Raw genomic sequence first — 15765 nt, 5'->3', positions numbered from 1 at the left:
GGACCAGGACCAGGACCAGAACCAGAACCAGAACCATGACCAAGAGCAGGACCATAGACGTGTCCCTTATGGACCAGGTGACCTCAGGTGACCTTCAGGTCCTGGTTCTGGTCCTGGTTCTGGTCCTGGTTCAGATCCTGGTTGAGGTCCTGGTCCTGGTTCAGGGTGGGTGTGCGTTGCCGTTGCCGTGGTGACGTACCTGGTGTTTGAGGTCGATGCCGTAGAGGCCGTTGAGGTTGGCTTCGTGGCAGTTCTTGTACCACCAGCCCCCCCTGTAGGACATGGCACAGCGGGTGATGAACGACGCAGGGTCCCGGTCTTTGGTGGTGAAGATACGGTTGTTATGGTAACTGAGGGAGTCACCTGAGGGGAGGGGCATCGAGAGGAGACGTGAAGGACGGGTCGACTTCAGCATAAACGAAGAGTCATTTACATGAATAAACGGAAGAAAAGAATGAAGAAATGAAGGAAAAAAGAACGAAACTGAGTAAAATAAAGAAAAAATGAGCAAAACTGAACAAAAATTTAACAAAATAATGAAAAAATGAACAAAACTGAACAAAACCTGAGGAAAATAATGCAAAAAAGGAACAAAACTGGACAAAAATGTAATAAAATAATGAAAAAATTAACAAAACTGAACAAAAACTGAGTAAAATAATGAAACCAAACAAAAATTTAAGTAAAATAATGAAAAAATGAACAAAACTAAACAAAAATGTAATAAAATAAGTTTAAAAATGAACAAAACCAAACAAAAATGTAATAAAATAAGTTTAAAAATGAACAAAACCAAACAAAAATTTAAGTAAAATAATGAAAAATTGAACAAAACTAAACAAAACTGTGATAAAATAATTTTAAAAAATGAACAAAACCAAACAAAAATTGAGTAAAATAATGAACAAAACTGAATAAAAATTGAGTAAAATAATGAAAAAATGAACAAAACCAAACAAAAATCGAGTATAGTACTGTAGAAATGAAGAAAACGAACAAAAATGTATTAAAATAATGAAAGAGAAAGAAAACTTAAGAAAACCATAGTAAAATAATGAAAAAATTAACCAAACTGAGCAAAAATGAAGTAAAATAATAAAAAAAAATGGACAAAACTGAAGAGAAATGTAATAAAATATTGTAAAAATTACCAAAAAACCAAACTACATTGAAAAAAAAGAAGAACTGAACAAAACTGAGTCAAATAATGAGTACATGAATGATCTGAGAAGTGCAGAGGTCGGGCAGTGCTCTGAGTTTTACTGTGACTGTACATGAGCTCATGGACACAGACTCCATTTCCCATGATCCCACCTGCCGTGCCGCTGTACCCGCCCACTGTCAGGCGGTAGTTCCTCTTGGCCACCTCGAACGTGGAGTATTTGGCGAAGGCTGCGTCGTCTCCGTCTCGCAGGTCGACTCTCAGGGTCATGGGGGTCATCCGGGTCAGGTTATGGAGCCCGTCTAGACCTGGACCAGGACCAGAACCAGAACCAGGACCAGGACCAGAACCAGAACCAGAACCAGAATCAGAACAGAACGGATCAGGTTTATTCAGGTTTTCATTTTCACTTTAGTCTGAATTAGTTTTTAAGGTGATTTCCTGGATTTGTACACGTTCTTAAATTCACCTTTTTAAGATTCTTATAAATAAAACCATTAAACCATTTTTGTTCTTATATTCATTTCTTTGGTTCATTTTCATGATCATTTTGTTCATTTTTGGTCATAGCTTCACTAAACTAGTGGAATATATGAATTAAATAATAGGTAAGTGAAGAAAACATGTTTAATTATCTTCATATTTGTTAATTTTTATTAATTTTCATGATTATTTTGAGTTTTGGTTCTTTTTCACAATACGTTTGTTCATTTTTGGTCTTAGCTGCACTAAACTAGTGGAATCTATGACTAAAATAGTAAATGAGTGGAGAAAACATATCTAATTGTTTTCATATTTGTTCATTTTTGTTCATTTTTATGCTAATTTTGTTCATTTTTATTAATTTTCATGATTATTTTGTTGAGTTTTTATGCTTTTTCAAAATAATTTTGTTCATTTTTATTAATTTTCATGATTATATTGTTGAGTTTTTAATGCTTTTTCATGATAACTTTGTTAGTTTTTATTCATATTCATGATAATTTTGTTCATTTTTGTTCATTTTCATGATTACTTTGTTGAGTTTTTATGCTTTTTCATAATAATTTTGTTCATTTTTGGTCTTAGCTTCACTAAAGTTGCAGAATATGTGAATAAAACAGTAGGTGAGTGGAGAAAACATGTCTACTTATCTTCATATTTGTTAATTTTCTAGATTCATTTTCGGATTGTTTTGAATATTTTATCTTCCACTTCTGTTTTTCTTTGATTCATTTGCATATTTTACTCTGTTAACCCAGCAGAGCAGGTTTTCAGTTCAGGCCTACAGAGTTATAAAAACACTGAGGAGACAAATCCAGACTACAGGTCTGATCATTCATACATGAAAAGCTTAAAGAACATTAACACTCATATAATAAAATAATAATTTAACTGATAAAAACATCTAAAATCCACCTAAAAACAGCTAAAATGAACCTTAAACCCAGATTCTGTGCAGGTTCCACAGGTTTAATGCCTTGCTCACAGGCTCTTTTCAGCTTTTCCCTGTTTTTTCCCAGAATCCTCAGCTTGGTGTTGGTTCAGGTTGACTCGGTGACAAACCAAACAAACCTGATCTTTATCGTTTTTATTTTCGAGGCCTGAAAGTTACTGTAGTTTTGTGAGAATCTGCTGTTTCGTTTTAGCTTCAGTTCCTGTTTTTTGGCAGAAAAACCTCAGTGAATCACTTCACATTTGGGGTTTTTTGAGTCTGAAAATGCAGATGTTTTATGGTGAGATTCTAGTTTTTATCCAGAGACGCGTTGGTGCATGTGGATCTGCAGTAAATCCTTAAAGGAAGTGTCACATAATAACAGAGGGTTTCCTTCTGAAACAGTCAAACTTGGCGTGTTTCAGCCGTTAGTGTCGACCACATTCAGTAAAAATGTCACAACTGATCAGTGCTTTATGAGAAAATACACAAAAATATGATAAAACCTCCGATTATGAAGAAACACTATGTAATAATAATCGGACTAAATAATCCAATCCTCATTTTCCCCTTTAACTGACTTCTGATTTATGCACATTTACAACCTTATCATTTCAGAATGTTTTCAGATTTAGACCCAAAACAGGAAAGTGGTGTTTCTGCAGATTCTAAACCACTATGACACTGAGGATCTGTATTTATGAAGCGGCTACTGACACAGTACGGTGGTAGGACATATCAGTTTGTCTGTTACCACAGAGCCAATCAGCGCCCTCAGTACATCACGTCCAGACTGGAAACTGACTTCCTGAAAAAGTACCAACGCCATCAGATTAGAGCTGCAACCGATTAATCGATTAGGTGCTTTAAGCCAATGCAAAAATTCACAATTCCATTAATCAACTCAAATTGATTGAAGGAAAATATTCTATTGCAGTTTTCCTGAACTGCAGCTTCTTTGTGCGTCACAATAAGCGTCCGTGTGAAACACAACAGTGGAACCAATGTTTAACAGCCGAGAAATGAAGGAAATGAAGCTTTGATTCAGGAGAACTGTGGTTGAAGGATTTTTTTGGATCACTTTAAGTCGATTAATTGGTTGCAGCTTTAAATCAGACAGTGAATAGGTCAGAATATGACACAGCAGGAATTTGAGCTCAGCTGATAACGTATGGGACTGGGGGGTGTTCAGTCTGACATGGTTATAATGATATAAATCAGTCACTGGGACAAAGTTCAGAGTGTAGAATTCAGACCACAGCACTGAATACACTGAACTGACACTGAACTGGAGTCACATGGTACACTACTGCGTCGAACATGTAGCTCCGCCCACCTTCTCCAGCCTCCAGAACACCATAAAACAACATATAGAGTATTTAGAACAGCAAATCCTATTCTATACTATAGATGATCACTAACTAGAAAAGCACTCGGAGAGCACAGACCTCCTCCAAGGCAGATCTGCACCCCCCCCCCCCCAATCACCACCAAAATGTAATCATTTCTTCCTTGTGCCAGTATCAGCATTTCCTGAAAATTTCATGAAAATCCGTCCATAACTTTTTGAGTTCTCTTGCTAACTTACCAACAAACAAACAAACAAACCCTGACAAAAACATAACCTCCTCGGCGGAGGTAATCAGTGGTTTCTTCCATCAGTTGCCACAGTACTGTAGTAGTAAAAGTACACAACAGAGTGAACTGAAGTACACTCCATATATGAGCACAGTACTGTGGAAACAAGAGGAGAATGAGTTCATGGAACAGTATCTGTGATTGGCTCTGGTACAAATGCTAACATTTGATTGGTCTGTGGTAATAGACAAACACAGGAAACCCAATCATTTTCTAATTTAGTACAGGATAGAGGGGTAATAAATGATAATAATAATAATAATAATGAATATGTCTGTAAATAAACACCATATTCATATTTGTCTCCATGTTTATGGAATAACTTCTCGTGTCATCTTGTGATAATAAATAAACAAATCATCGCATTTGTGATTTCATGGAAAAACCCACATTATGCACTTTTGTTTTTTCCACATTTTGTGAATATGAGTGAAGTTTTGTGCAGATGTCCGATGGAAAAGCCACTCCTGAACAACATTTCTCACCGAGCCAGAACTCTCCGCTGGGATCGCCGAACCCTCTGACGTAGTCGTTCCATCCTCTGAAGAAATCCACCGAGCCGTCCTTCCTCCTCTGGAAAACCTGTGAACAGGAAACACACCTGAGATGAACCACGCCTCAGGTCAGAGGTCAAACCCGCCCCCACAGAAGCGTCCGTTACCGTCCATCCTCCGCCGTCCGTGTCCATGTCACAGTAGACCGTCATCACTCCGCCACGTTTGCCCTGAGGGAAGATGTCGACGACGCCGGACGTCCTGATGCCGTTGAGCAGCTCCTGGGAACAGTCGGAGGGGAAGGGGAAGCGCAGGGTCCCTGAGGAAGAGGAGGAAGGACGAAGAACAGAGAAGAAGTTATCAGAGCGTCCGAATGGTTCAACCCAGAGCAGTTTGAGCTCAAGATTTAAAATGTCTTTGAAAATATTTTGAAATTTTGAAAACCAAAGTGTATGTAGGATATAATATATAGAACAGAACAGCAATGGAACAATGTCAACATTTAATGAGTGAATGAGTCAGAGGTTCAGATGTGACTCTGTTGTAAATGAATGTGGGTCATTTTACACTAGATCCAGCTCAGGGGTCATCTGGACCCACGTATGCATCTAATGCTGTGTTTCCACTACATGGTATCGACTCAACTCGACTCGACCTTTTTGCGTTTCCACTAAAAAAAAGGACCTGGAATCTGGTACCTGGTCCTAGTTTTTTGGTGTCACCTCCGCTGAGGTTCCAGGACTGGGGACCAGAAACTAAAAGGTGACGTGTAAACACTGCAGACTAGGGATGGGAAGATTATCCGATACGCATCAATACACCAACACGTGTGCACGATCCCAGTGCACCGGTAGAGAGGCTGAGAGTGAATGAAAAGTTCGGAATGATATCGCCATGCATCGGTTGTTGAATGTTTGTATTGATAAAATTCGATTCGTTCAATAGAATATATTTTTACTTGTGTTACTATTTATTTGGTAAAGTTTTGGTAAAGTTTGTCTTTCCTTCAGACTCACGTTAACGTGTGCTGTGGATTCGTGCATGTGTACACTGTACGCTAACAGTCTGAGCTGCGTGGATGGACTGAGCATGTGCAGATGAATCCTGTACTGTGTGTATGTGAATGTGACACAGAAGGAGAACACATGTGTACTTCTACTATGTCAGCTGTACTGAATACTGCAGTACATACCACAGATACTTCCTTAAACAGTGTCATACATATCTAACAGCACATCCCAGAATACCTTGCGCAGGTGTCTCTTAAAGTGACAGAACCCTTTTCTGTTTTACCTTCATTACAAACACATTACATTACAAATGGATTCAGCGAGGGAGCAAGAAGTTGAGTTAGAAACAAACAGAGAAACGACTGTGGAAACAAAATCCTAACTTTTTCAGCTGACTGAATGTGAGGCATGTGTTCTGAAACTGAACTAAAGACACTTTGTACAAAGTCATGGTTTTATTTGATAAATAAATAATCAAGCTCATTGAATTGTACTGTATATTTTTTTTACCAGAATGAATGTGTTCAATCAGAATGTGCTTAATTGCTCTGTATCGTGATTTGGGTGTGAATTGTTTCGCATCGCATCGTGAGATGCCATACACATATCTTTAATATTTCAGATCGGAGATACTGTATCGAGTTGCGTATCATATCGGCCTTACAACTAAGATTCCCAACCCTACTGCAGAGCACTGATTGGTCAGAGTCGTCTCTGTGACCCACCGTTTTACAAAAAACAGATATGGAAGTTGACAGTAAATATAGCTGTAGGTTAATCCACATGATGACAGTCTGTAAAACTACACCATGGTCGGAGGACCTGGTACCAGAGTCCAGTTGAGCCGGTTCCACGTAGTGGAAACGCGGCATATGGGTTCATGTTCATGTGTTAACAGGGGCTGTTACCGGTGGTGAACTCAGTGGAGACGGGCTCCCTGGAGCGTCCTCCTCCCACCACCTCCAGCTGAACTCGGTACACAGATCCAGGATGAAGTCTGGACAGACTGAACTCCGTCACCGTGGAGTCGACGCTCACTTCCTGTGGACCAGAACCAGGAGGTTGTACATTGTACATCATAGATCGTAGCGTAGATCTGAGTCCTGTACGGTGGTATCCTCACCTTCACCTCTTCTCCCTCCGTCTGGTACGTCAGCCTGTAGCTCCTGAAGGGCGTTGATGGTGGTTTCCATGACAACAGCGCCGTGCGAGGCGTCACGTTGGTGGCCTGGAGGTCACGGGGTCCTTCTCTACCACCACCTGAGAAGAAGAAGAAGAAGAAGAAGAAGAAGATGAAGAAGAAGAAGATGAAGAAGAAGAAGAAAAAGAAGAAGGAGGAGGAGGAGAAGAAAAAGATGAAGATGAAGAAAAAGAAGATGAAGAAAAAGAAGAAAAAAAGAAGGAGGAGGAGAAGAAATATATATGAGACAGTGAAATTTTTATATCATTTTTCTTTTTTGAATTTTAAGAATCTGCTACTAAACAAATATTCATGGTTCATGTAACAGTGACAATATTGATTCTATTCTATTCTATTCTATTCTATTCTATTCTATTCTATTCTATTTTTTTGGTATATTTTGTTCATATAATATGTTAAAATGTGACCAAACATCAGATTGTCAGCATAAACCTGTTTTATTTCACAGTTTTCTCTCAGTTTTCTCCATCTTCTGAACCCCAGTTTAACTCCTGGTTCCAGCTGAGTGCACATTTATGGAACTACAGGAAAAATAGGTTCATTAAAGAATTCAACTGCATTGTTTCTTTTTTTTTCAGGCCTAAAGGTGAATAAACCTACAGATGAAACCCATGTGTCCTGTGTTTGTTCTAAGTGATGCGTGCAGGTCTGTCTGCGTTCTGACCGCTGGTGGTGAAGCTGCTGCTGGACGCTGAACTCTCCAAAGCCCCCAGGACGCTGCTGATGGTCACGCTGTAGGTGGTGGACGGTTCCAGTCCGCTCAGCTGCTGCTCTGCTGCGTTTCCAGACACGGTGATCCTCAGCTCTGAACCTGAACACACAACAGCACAAACCATCAGCGCCTGGACGCCTGGATTCACTCTGCTTTAAAGGCACAGAGCCCACAGTTCACACACTTCTGTTAAACCCATCAGCTGTGAAGTCTGAGGACACAGGATTATGAACTCACTTTGTAGACACCAAGGTCTGCAAAGTCTGTTCACAAGTTTGAGAAATTTTTGAAATATTAAAAATGTGCCTTTCCTTCTAGTGTTCCATATTTTGATGGTTTATAACATGTCAGAGGTTCCAGATATCAGTACAGTTCCTATAGTTCACTGATAGAAGTCTCATATGGCCTTTCATTAGGGTTTGTGACCTTTGACCTTGAGTGACCTTGAAGGGTCAAACTCCACGTTACTAATGTCCAGATCTTCTTCTGCAAAACTACAGGTCGGATTCCCTTCAAATTTTATCTGTATCCTCTTTGGGACAATGTCTACAAAGTCTGTTCTCAGTTTTGACAAAATTTCATTTTTGAATTTTTGACGAATTTTTCCAAATATTAAAAATGTTCCTTTCCTTCTAATGTTCCATATTTTGATGGTTCAAATGGAAAAAAATCTAAATCTGACCAAGTGTATTTTTCTCATTTCTAGTCCAAATATCACATCAGACTTAAAATTAGACATAATCACCTAAAGAGGAAATTTTCAGTGAGATATAAGAACGAAATCTTGAATTAAGAAAAAAAATCTTGAATTAAGAAAAAATATCTTAAAATTAAGCAAAAAAATCTTGAATTAAGCAAAATATCTCTAATTAAGCAAAAAAAAAAATCTTGAAATAAGCAAAAGAAAATCTTGAATTTTGCATAAATATCTTGAAGTAAGCAAAAAAAAAAAAAATTCTTGAATTAAGCAAAAAAAAAAAATCTTGAATTAAGGAAAAAAAAAATCTGTTAATGGAACAAGTGAAAATTATCTTGTTCAGATTTGTTGAAATCACATTTTCCAGATCTATTGTCTATAAATCAGTTCTATCTGACTGAAAAGTTCCTCTTTAGGTGATTCTGAGTTTAAGTGTGATGAGATATTTGGACTAGAAATGAGAAAACTACACTTGGTCAGTTTTAGATTTTTGCAGTTATAACATGGAAATGGTTCCAGATATCAGTCTAGTTCCTATTGGTCACTGATAGAAGTCATATATGGACTGGGATTGGATGAGTTAAGTTCTCTTCCAGTGAAAGTCCCACCCACTTCTATAGTTAGATTGATCTGCATTCAGAACCACAGGACTGGAACATAGAACAGAACCAGGACTGGAACATAGAACAGAACCAGGACTGGAACATAGAACAGAACCAGGACTGGAACACAGAACAGAACCAGGACTGGAACATAGAACAGAACCAGGACTTGAACACAGAACAGAACCAGGACTGGAACACAGAACAGAACCAGGACTGGAACATAGAACAGAACCAGGACTTGAACACAGAACAGAACCAGGACTGGAACATAGAACAGAACCAGGACTTGAACACAGAACAGAACCAGGACTGGAACATAGAACAGAACCAGGACTGGAACACAGAACAGAACCAGGACTGGAACATAGAACAGAACCAGGACTTGAACACAGAACAGAACCAGGACTTGAACATAGAACAGAACCAGGACTGGAACACAGAACAGAACCAGGACTGGAACATAGAACAGAACCAGGACTTGAACACAGAACAGAACCAGGACTGGAACACAGAACAGAACCAGGACTGGAACATAGAACAGAACCAGGACTTGAACACAGAACAGAACCAGGACTGGAACATAGAACAGAACCAGGACTGGAACACAGAACAGAACCAGGACTGGAACACAGAACAGAACCAGAGAACCTCACACATTCAGCTGGTTCTGATCCACACAGAACATGACGCTGACGTACAGGGACACTGGGACTAGTTTTTTGTACAGTCGAGGTGAGTTCTGGAGCCTCTGGAGATGTAAAAATGCGACACTGACGTAGGATTCTCACCTGTTCCTGAACCGTAGACGATGGCGTATTTATCGACGGTGGCCAGGGCCGGACGCCACAACAGTAAGGCCTTGGTGTCGGAGACGTTTATGGCACGAAGATCCGTGGGAGGGTCCGGGACTGGGAGGAGAAGCAGGTTTGAAAACCCATGAATCTACAGAATAACAGTGAGGGTTTGTTCTGTCTGCGTCGGGTTTGTCAACAGTTCCAGGAACAGTTTTGAAACAACACAGAGACCTGAATCCAACCCAGGATGAGACTCCTCTGAGGACACTTAAAGTATGTCCAGAGCCGGTCCAAACCCAGCACCTGCTACACACATCAGCAGTCATGTGGTTCTGGACGTTTATGCAGAACAAACACATGTAGGGTTGGAGTTGGGGCAGAAGAACTGAAACTTTTTCTCCATCGTCTCTCATGTTAACGCCAGGTTTCTGCTTTAGACAATCGAATCTGTTACGAAGTTGCTGTTTTGAAGCGTGGCTGGTAGTGCAGAAGAAAAATAATACAGATACAGAGTCTGAAACATGTTCTTTTAAACAATGAGACATCAGAGTGATGATGAAAACTGTTGAAATTAAATAATCAGGTTGAAGGAAAATGAATAAAATAATCAAAATTGAAGAAAAACTGGTAAAATAATCAACAAATTGATGAAAAATGCACAAAATAATCAACAAGCCAAACTAAATAATCAATAAATTAAAGAAAAATTAACAAAATAATCAAGAGATAAAAGAAAAATGAACCAGAAAATCAACAAAACAAAACAAAATACACAAATTAAAGAAAACAAAAAGAAATTATCAACAAACCAAACCAAATAATCAACAAATTGAAGAAAATGAAACAAAATAATCAAGAAATTGAGAAAAATTAAGAAAATAATCAACAAACCAAACCAAATAATCAATAAATTGAAGAAAAAGAAACAAAATAATTAAGAAATTGAAAAAAAATTACAAAATAATCAACAAATTGAAGAAAAATTAACAAAATAATCAAATAATTGAAGAAAAACTAACAAAATAATCAACAAAGTCAAGAAAAACTAACAAAATAATCAACAAACCAAACAAAATAATCAACAAATTAAAGAAAAATGAACAAAAAAAATCAACAAAACAAAATGATCAACAAATTGAAACAAACTGAACAAAATAATCAACAAATTGAACGATAAAACAGCAACTTTTTCTTGACCTACATTGTTGATGCCAAATTTCTGCATTACACAATTGCTAACAGTTATTAACTTGTTCCAGTTTTGATTAAATAATAAAAGGACGAAGCCAAAAACACGTGGATTCACGCAGAGAAACTGAAAAATCCAATCCAGTGTAAAAACACAATTCATTCTTTGTGCTTTTGAGGAAATAAAAACCAAACCGACAGGAGGTGAAAGCAGAGACGTGGTCCACTCACGGGTCATGACCAGGTCTTTGATGGGGTCGCTCTCGTCCAATCCGAGGATGGACAGGATGCTGACCTCATAAGACGAACCGGGGGAGAGCTGTGATAGGCTGACGGAGGAGTCCTTAGAGTCCAGAGACACCGACACCGGTTCACCTGAACACAAACAAACAAACAAACAAACAAATGAACAAACAAACAAACATTCAACACCAACCAGGACTCAGTGTAGACCTGGACTAAGACTCAGCACAGTAACCCTGACCCATGTGGTTCTATCAGGTCTAGAGGATGCTGCTTCTGGATGTGATGTGGTTCAAATCCCTTTGGTGGGTGGGGTTGGACCCTTTGGGACTCTTGGTGGGTGGGACTGGACTCTTTCGTAGGTGGGATTGGACCCTTTGGCGGGTGGGGTTGGACCCTTTGGCGGGTGGGACTGGACCCTTTGGTGGGTGGGGTTGGACCCTTTGGTGGGGGGGACTGGACCCTTTGGCGGGTGGGACTGGACCCTTTGGTGGGTGGGGTTGGACCCTTTGGTGGGGGGGACTGGACTCTTTGGCGGGTGGGACTGGACCCTTTGGTGGGTGGGGTTGGACCCTTTGGAGGGGGGGAATGGACCCTTTGGTGGAGGGGATTGGACCCTTTGGTGGGGGGGACTGGACCCTTTGGTGGGTGGGGTTGGACCCTTTGGTGGAGGGGATTGGACCCTTTGGTGGGGGGGACTGGACCCTTTGGTGGGTGGGATTGGACCCTTTGGTGGGGGGGACTGGACCCTTTGGTGGGTGGGATTGGACCCTTTGGTGGGGGGGACTGGACCCTTTGGTGGCCAATTTTGGCCCACAGGCCCATGGTTTTGGCACCGCTCATTTAAACCCCTGCAAAGCGGCTAAAATAGTGTCAGTCTGTTTGTCCTTCTACCACTAAAATCTAACGGGTTTTTTGCAAATGTTTGTGTTAAATTTGAAGAGAGGCTGTCCAGGTTCTCCTCAGATACTTGCACTGAATGGACAACAGAACGTACAACAGCTAAACACATAAAGTCCGTATGCTACAACATGCTAATGAAGCCCAGATGGTGTTTCCTCACCGTCCTCTGAGTGGGTGTAGGTGACTTTAAAACCACTGACAGGACTCTTGGGTTTGGTCCACGACACCGTCACAGAGTTTTCTGTCACTTGACTGAAGACGATGTTGGACGGAGGTTCCGGGCCTGGACGACAGACAGGATATTAAACATTATAACAAAAGCCCTGAACGATAAAAGACGGTACAGAGAACACCAAAGTTTGGAAACAACAAAGAGAAAGAGGAATTTATAACAAACAGTCTGAGGAAAGAAAAACAGCAACAGAGAACAGTGATCACAAAGGAGTTAAACAAATCTGAAGGTTATGGTGGAGGTTCTGCTACAGGACACAGTGTGTACATGATTATTTATTCATCCAGACGTCTGCTATTAGTGCTGTGATGGTTTTTCTGTGTATATATGTACAATGCAAACATATATACAGTATACAACTCATATACAGACATGAACAGGGTCACACTGAAACACAGGCCATGGATCCTGGACAGCAGCAAAAAGGAGACGAGTGGTGGATTTAAGAAAAACCTGCAAAACAAAGCGTGGCAGGAAGGATTATTAACCCTTTCATGCATGAATTAGAAGAACCATAGTCAAGATTTTTTTTTTCCTGAGTGTTTTTATTCCAATCTTTAAGCCTGAAAAAAAAAATAATGCAATTAATTTTTTTAATGAATCTATTTTTCATGGAATGTCCACTCAGCTGGACACCATGAGTTTAACTTTAGGTTTAAATGAATCAAAATAAGAAAATGTTGAAAACTGTGTGAAAACTATGAAATAAAAACATTTTTAAAGCTGCTAATCTGATGTTTTCTCACATTTTAACATATTCTAATACTAGCTGTTACTTTACGGAGATAATATGAAAAGAAAACTTAAAAAAAAAAAACAACAACAGTTAATTCCACTCAAACCTGTTGGTTCAGATCAGGTTTATCCAGAAAAATAAAGGAAAAGTAATGGGATGAATAACAGCGTAAATACAGACACTAGTTGCTTTTCCAATGGACATCTGCGCAAAACTTTACCGATATTTACTAAATGTCGAAAAAACAGAAGTGCGTAATGTCAGTTTTTCCATTAAATCACAAATGCGGTGATTAGTTTCTTTATTCTGGTGGATGACAAAAGAAGTCATTCCATAAACATGTCAATGAACATAAATATCAGGTTGTTTTACAGCTATACTCATATTTCTGTCGTAACGCCCTCTAGGTCCTGGAAAATGCTCACATTTCACTGTTGTTTTGAATCTAGAATGTTCATTACCCCTCTATCTCCGACTAAATTCTAAAATTAACAAAACCGAACAAAAATGTTATAAAATAATGAAAAAATGAACAAAACCAAACAAAAATTGAGTGAAATAATAAAAAAATGAACAAAACCAAACAAAAATTGAGAAAAATAATAAAAAAAAATGAACAAAACCGAACAATACTTTTATAAAATACTAAAAAAATAACAAAACAAAACAAAAATTGAGTAAAATAATTAAAAAAATGAACAAAACCGAACAAAAATTGAGTAAGATACTAAAAAAATGAACAAAACCAAACAAAAATTGAGTAAAATAATAAAAAATGAACAAAACCAAACAAAAAATTGAGTAAAATAATAAAAAAATGAACAAAACCGAACAATACTTTTATAAAATACTAAAAAAAATAACAAAACAAAACAAAAATTGAGTAAAATAATAAAAAAATGAACAAAACCGAACAATACTTTTATAAAATACTAAAAAAATAACAAAACAAAAACTGAGTAAAATAATAAAAAAATGAACAAAACCGAACAAAAATTGAGTAAAATACTAAAAAAATGAACAAAACCAAACAAAAATTGGGGTAAAAAAAAAAAAAAAAAAAATCAACAAAACCGAACAAAAATTTAATAAAATAATGAAAAAATGAACAAAACCGAACAAAAATTTTACAAAATAATAAAAAAAAATGAACAAAACCGAACAAAAATTGAGTAAAATAATGAAAACATGAACAAAACCGAACAAAAATTGAGTAAAATAATGAAAAAATGAACAAAACCAAACAAAAACTTAGTAAAATAATGAAAAAAAATCAACAAAACCGAACCAAAATTTTATAAAATAATGAAAAAATGAACAAAACCAAACAAAAATTGAGTAAAATAATTTAAAAAATTAACAGTCATTCCATAAACATGGTGACGAATGTAAATATGGTGTTGATTTACAGATATACTCATTATTATTCTATATTACCCCTCTATCTTATACTAAATTAAAAAATGACTTAGTTTCCTGGTGTGTCCACACATTCCGACACATGTTAATTTTAAAACTCTTCTTCTTCGCTTGTTGTAACGTCCATCAATCAATATCCGCCATTTCTTTTATTCACGTGACTCTAGTTGCGGAAAATTTTCTTTCCATTGCAGTTTTATGTGATATACCAATTGTGTTGCGCCTGAAAAACCACCTCTTCCCAGCGCAAAAACTTTTAATTGAAAAACAAGACTTTGGGTGAAATAGTTTTTCCATTAGGCAAATTTTTATGCGCAAGTTATATTCGTGCAATTTGAGGGTCAATGGAAAATCAACTACTGATGCATGGAGTCACATTTACTGTAGTCGACATGGGATTAATTGCAAATTTCTTCCAATGTTAAATAAGTCTGTGTAATTTTGACCAATGATATTAATCCTTAGATGTTACTTGATGCTGCATATTTTTTCTACCTTCAGGGGCGTCCTGATATAGAAGGATTTACAAGATATTTATGGGATGTTCAGCATTTATGACTTCCTGTCAGCCATCTTGGTTATGAGTAAAAAATAAAATAAAATAAAATACATGCACTTCCCATGACTGTCCAGTAGGTGTCAGTGTATGTGACGATGCACAAGCGTCCACTGTGTTGGCTGATATGAAACTAAAACAACCAAACCCATGAATATGCAAGAGGACAGCTGGAGAACAGATGAACACTGGAGTGAACACTAGGCATGAAAGGGTTAAAAGGTGAACGCAAACAAACAGATGTGAATTCAACGAGTCTGAAGAGCTGGAGGTGAAGAAACGCATCAGAAGTGTGAAGGATGGGAGTCACGTTTCTGAAACACGCCTTCATATCATCAACAATTAAAAAACAAAAACACCCAGCGATGGGATTAAATAGTGAAATCTCCAAATGGAAGTGGAATGTGGAGATGCAGAGACGACCAGCGTGGTCTTACCCTGGGGGGGGGGGGGGGGGGAAGGCGTCAGAGAAGACGGTGATGTTAGTTTATCCTGAATGAGAGAAGATCACAGCAGCAGTGAATGATGGGAGTTAACGGTGGAAGTGACACAAGTACTTCATCATGTTCTCAGGTTTCTGCAAAAAAACCACCTTGAGTTTAAACTGTGCTTTAGTGACATCTAGTGGTTGTATGAGTTTTACAGGAGCCAGCGGGGTCCTGTAGTTCTAACATCACATGTACCTTCAGGTGGAGGTGGAGACAACTGAGTGTTTCTACTGAGAACATGATCTGGTTTTAACCCAAACCTATGAACCAAAC

At 38.2% G+C, this 15765-nt stretch overlaps 1 protein-coding gene across 1 annotated transcript in view; it reads right to left on the bottom strand.

The window, feature by feature from the left end:
* LOC115428201 (mucin-17-like) overlaps positions 1-15765 on the bottom strand; it is a 56914-nt gene that overhangs the window by 271 nt on the left and 40878 nt on the right. Inside the window, 10 exon segments of the mRNA XM_030147040.1 lie at positions 200-363; positions 1315-1470; positions 4700-4796; positions 4876-5027; positions 6627-6759; positions 6842-6978; positions 7584-7730; positions 9722-9841; positions 11147-11290; positions 12222-12344. Coding sequence (XP_030002900.1) covers positions 200-363; positions 1315-1470; positions 4700-4796; positions 4876-5027; positions 6627-6759; positions 6842-6978; positions 7584-7730; positions 9722-9841; positions 11147-11290; positions 12222-12344 — 1373 coding nt within the window.

The sequence above is a fragment of the Sphaeramia orbicularis genome, chromosome 11 (assembly GCF_902148855.1).
Source record: "Sphaeramia orbicularis chromosome 11, fSphaOr1.1, whole genome shotgun sequence".
Taxonomy (NCBI): Eukaryota; Metazoa; Chordata; class Actinopteri; order Kurtiformes; family Apogonidae; genus Sphaeramia; species Sphaeramia orbicularis.
The sequence above is the reverse complement of the archived record's forward strand: the minus strand, read 5'-3'. Positions and strand labels throughout refer to the sequence as shown.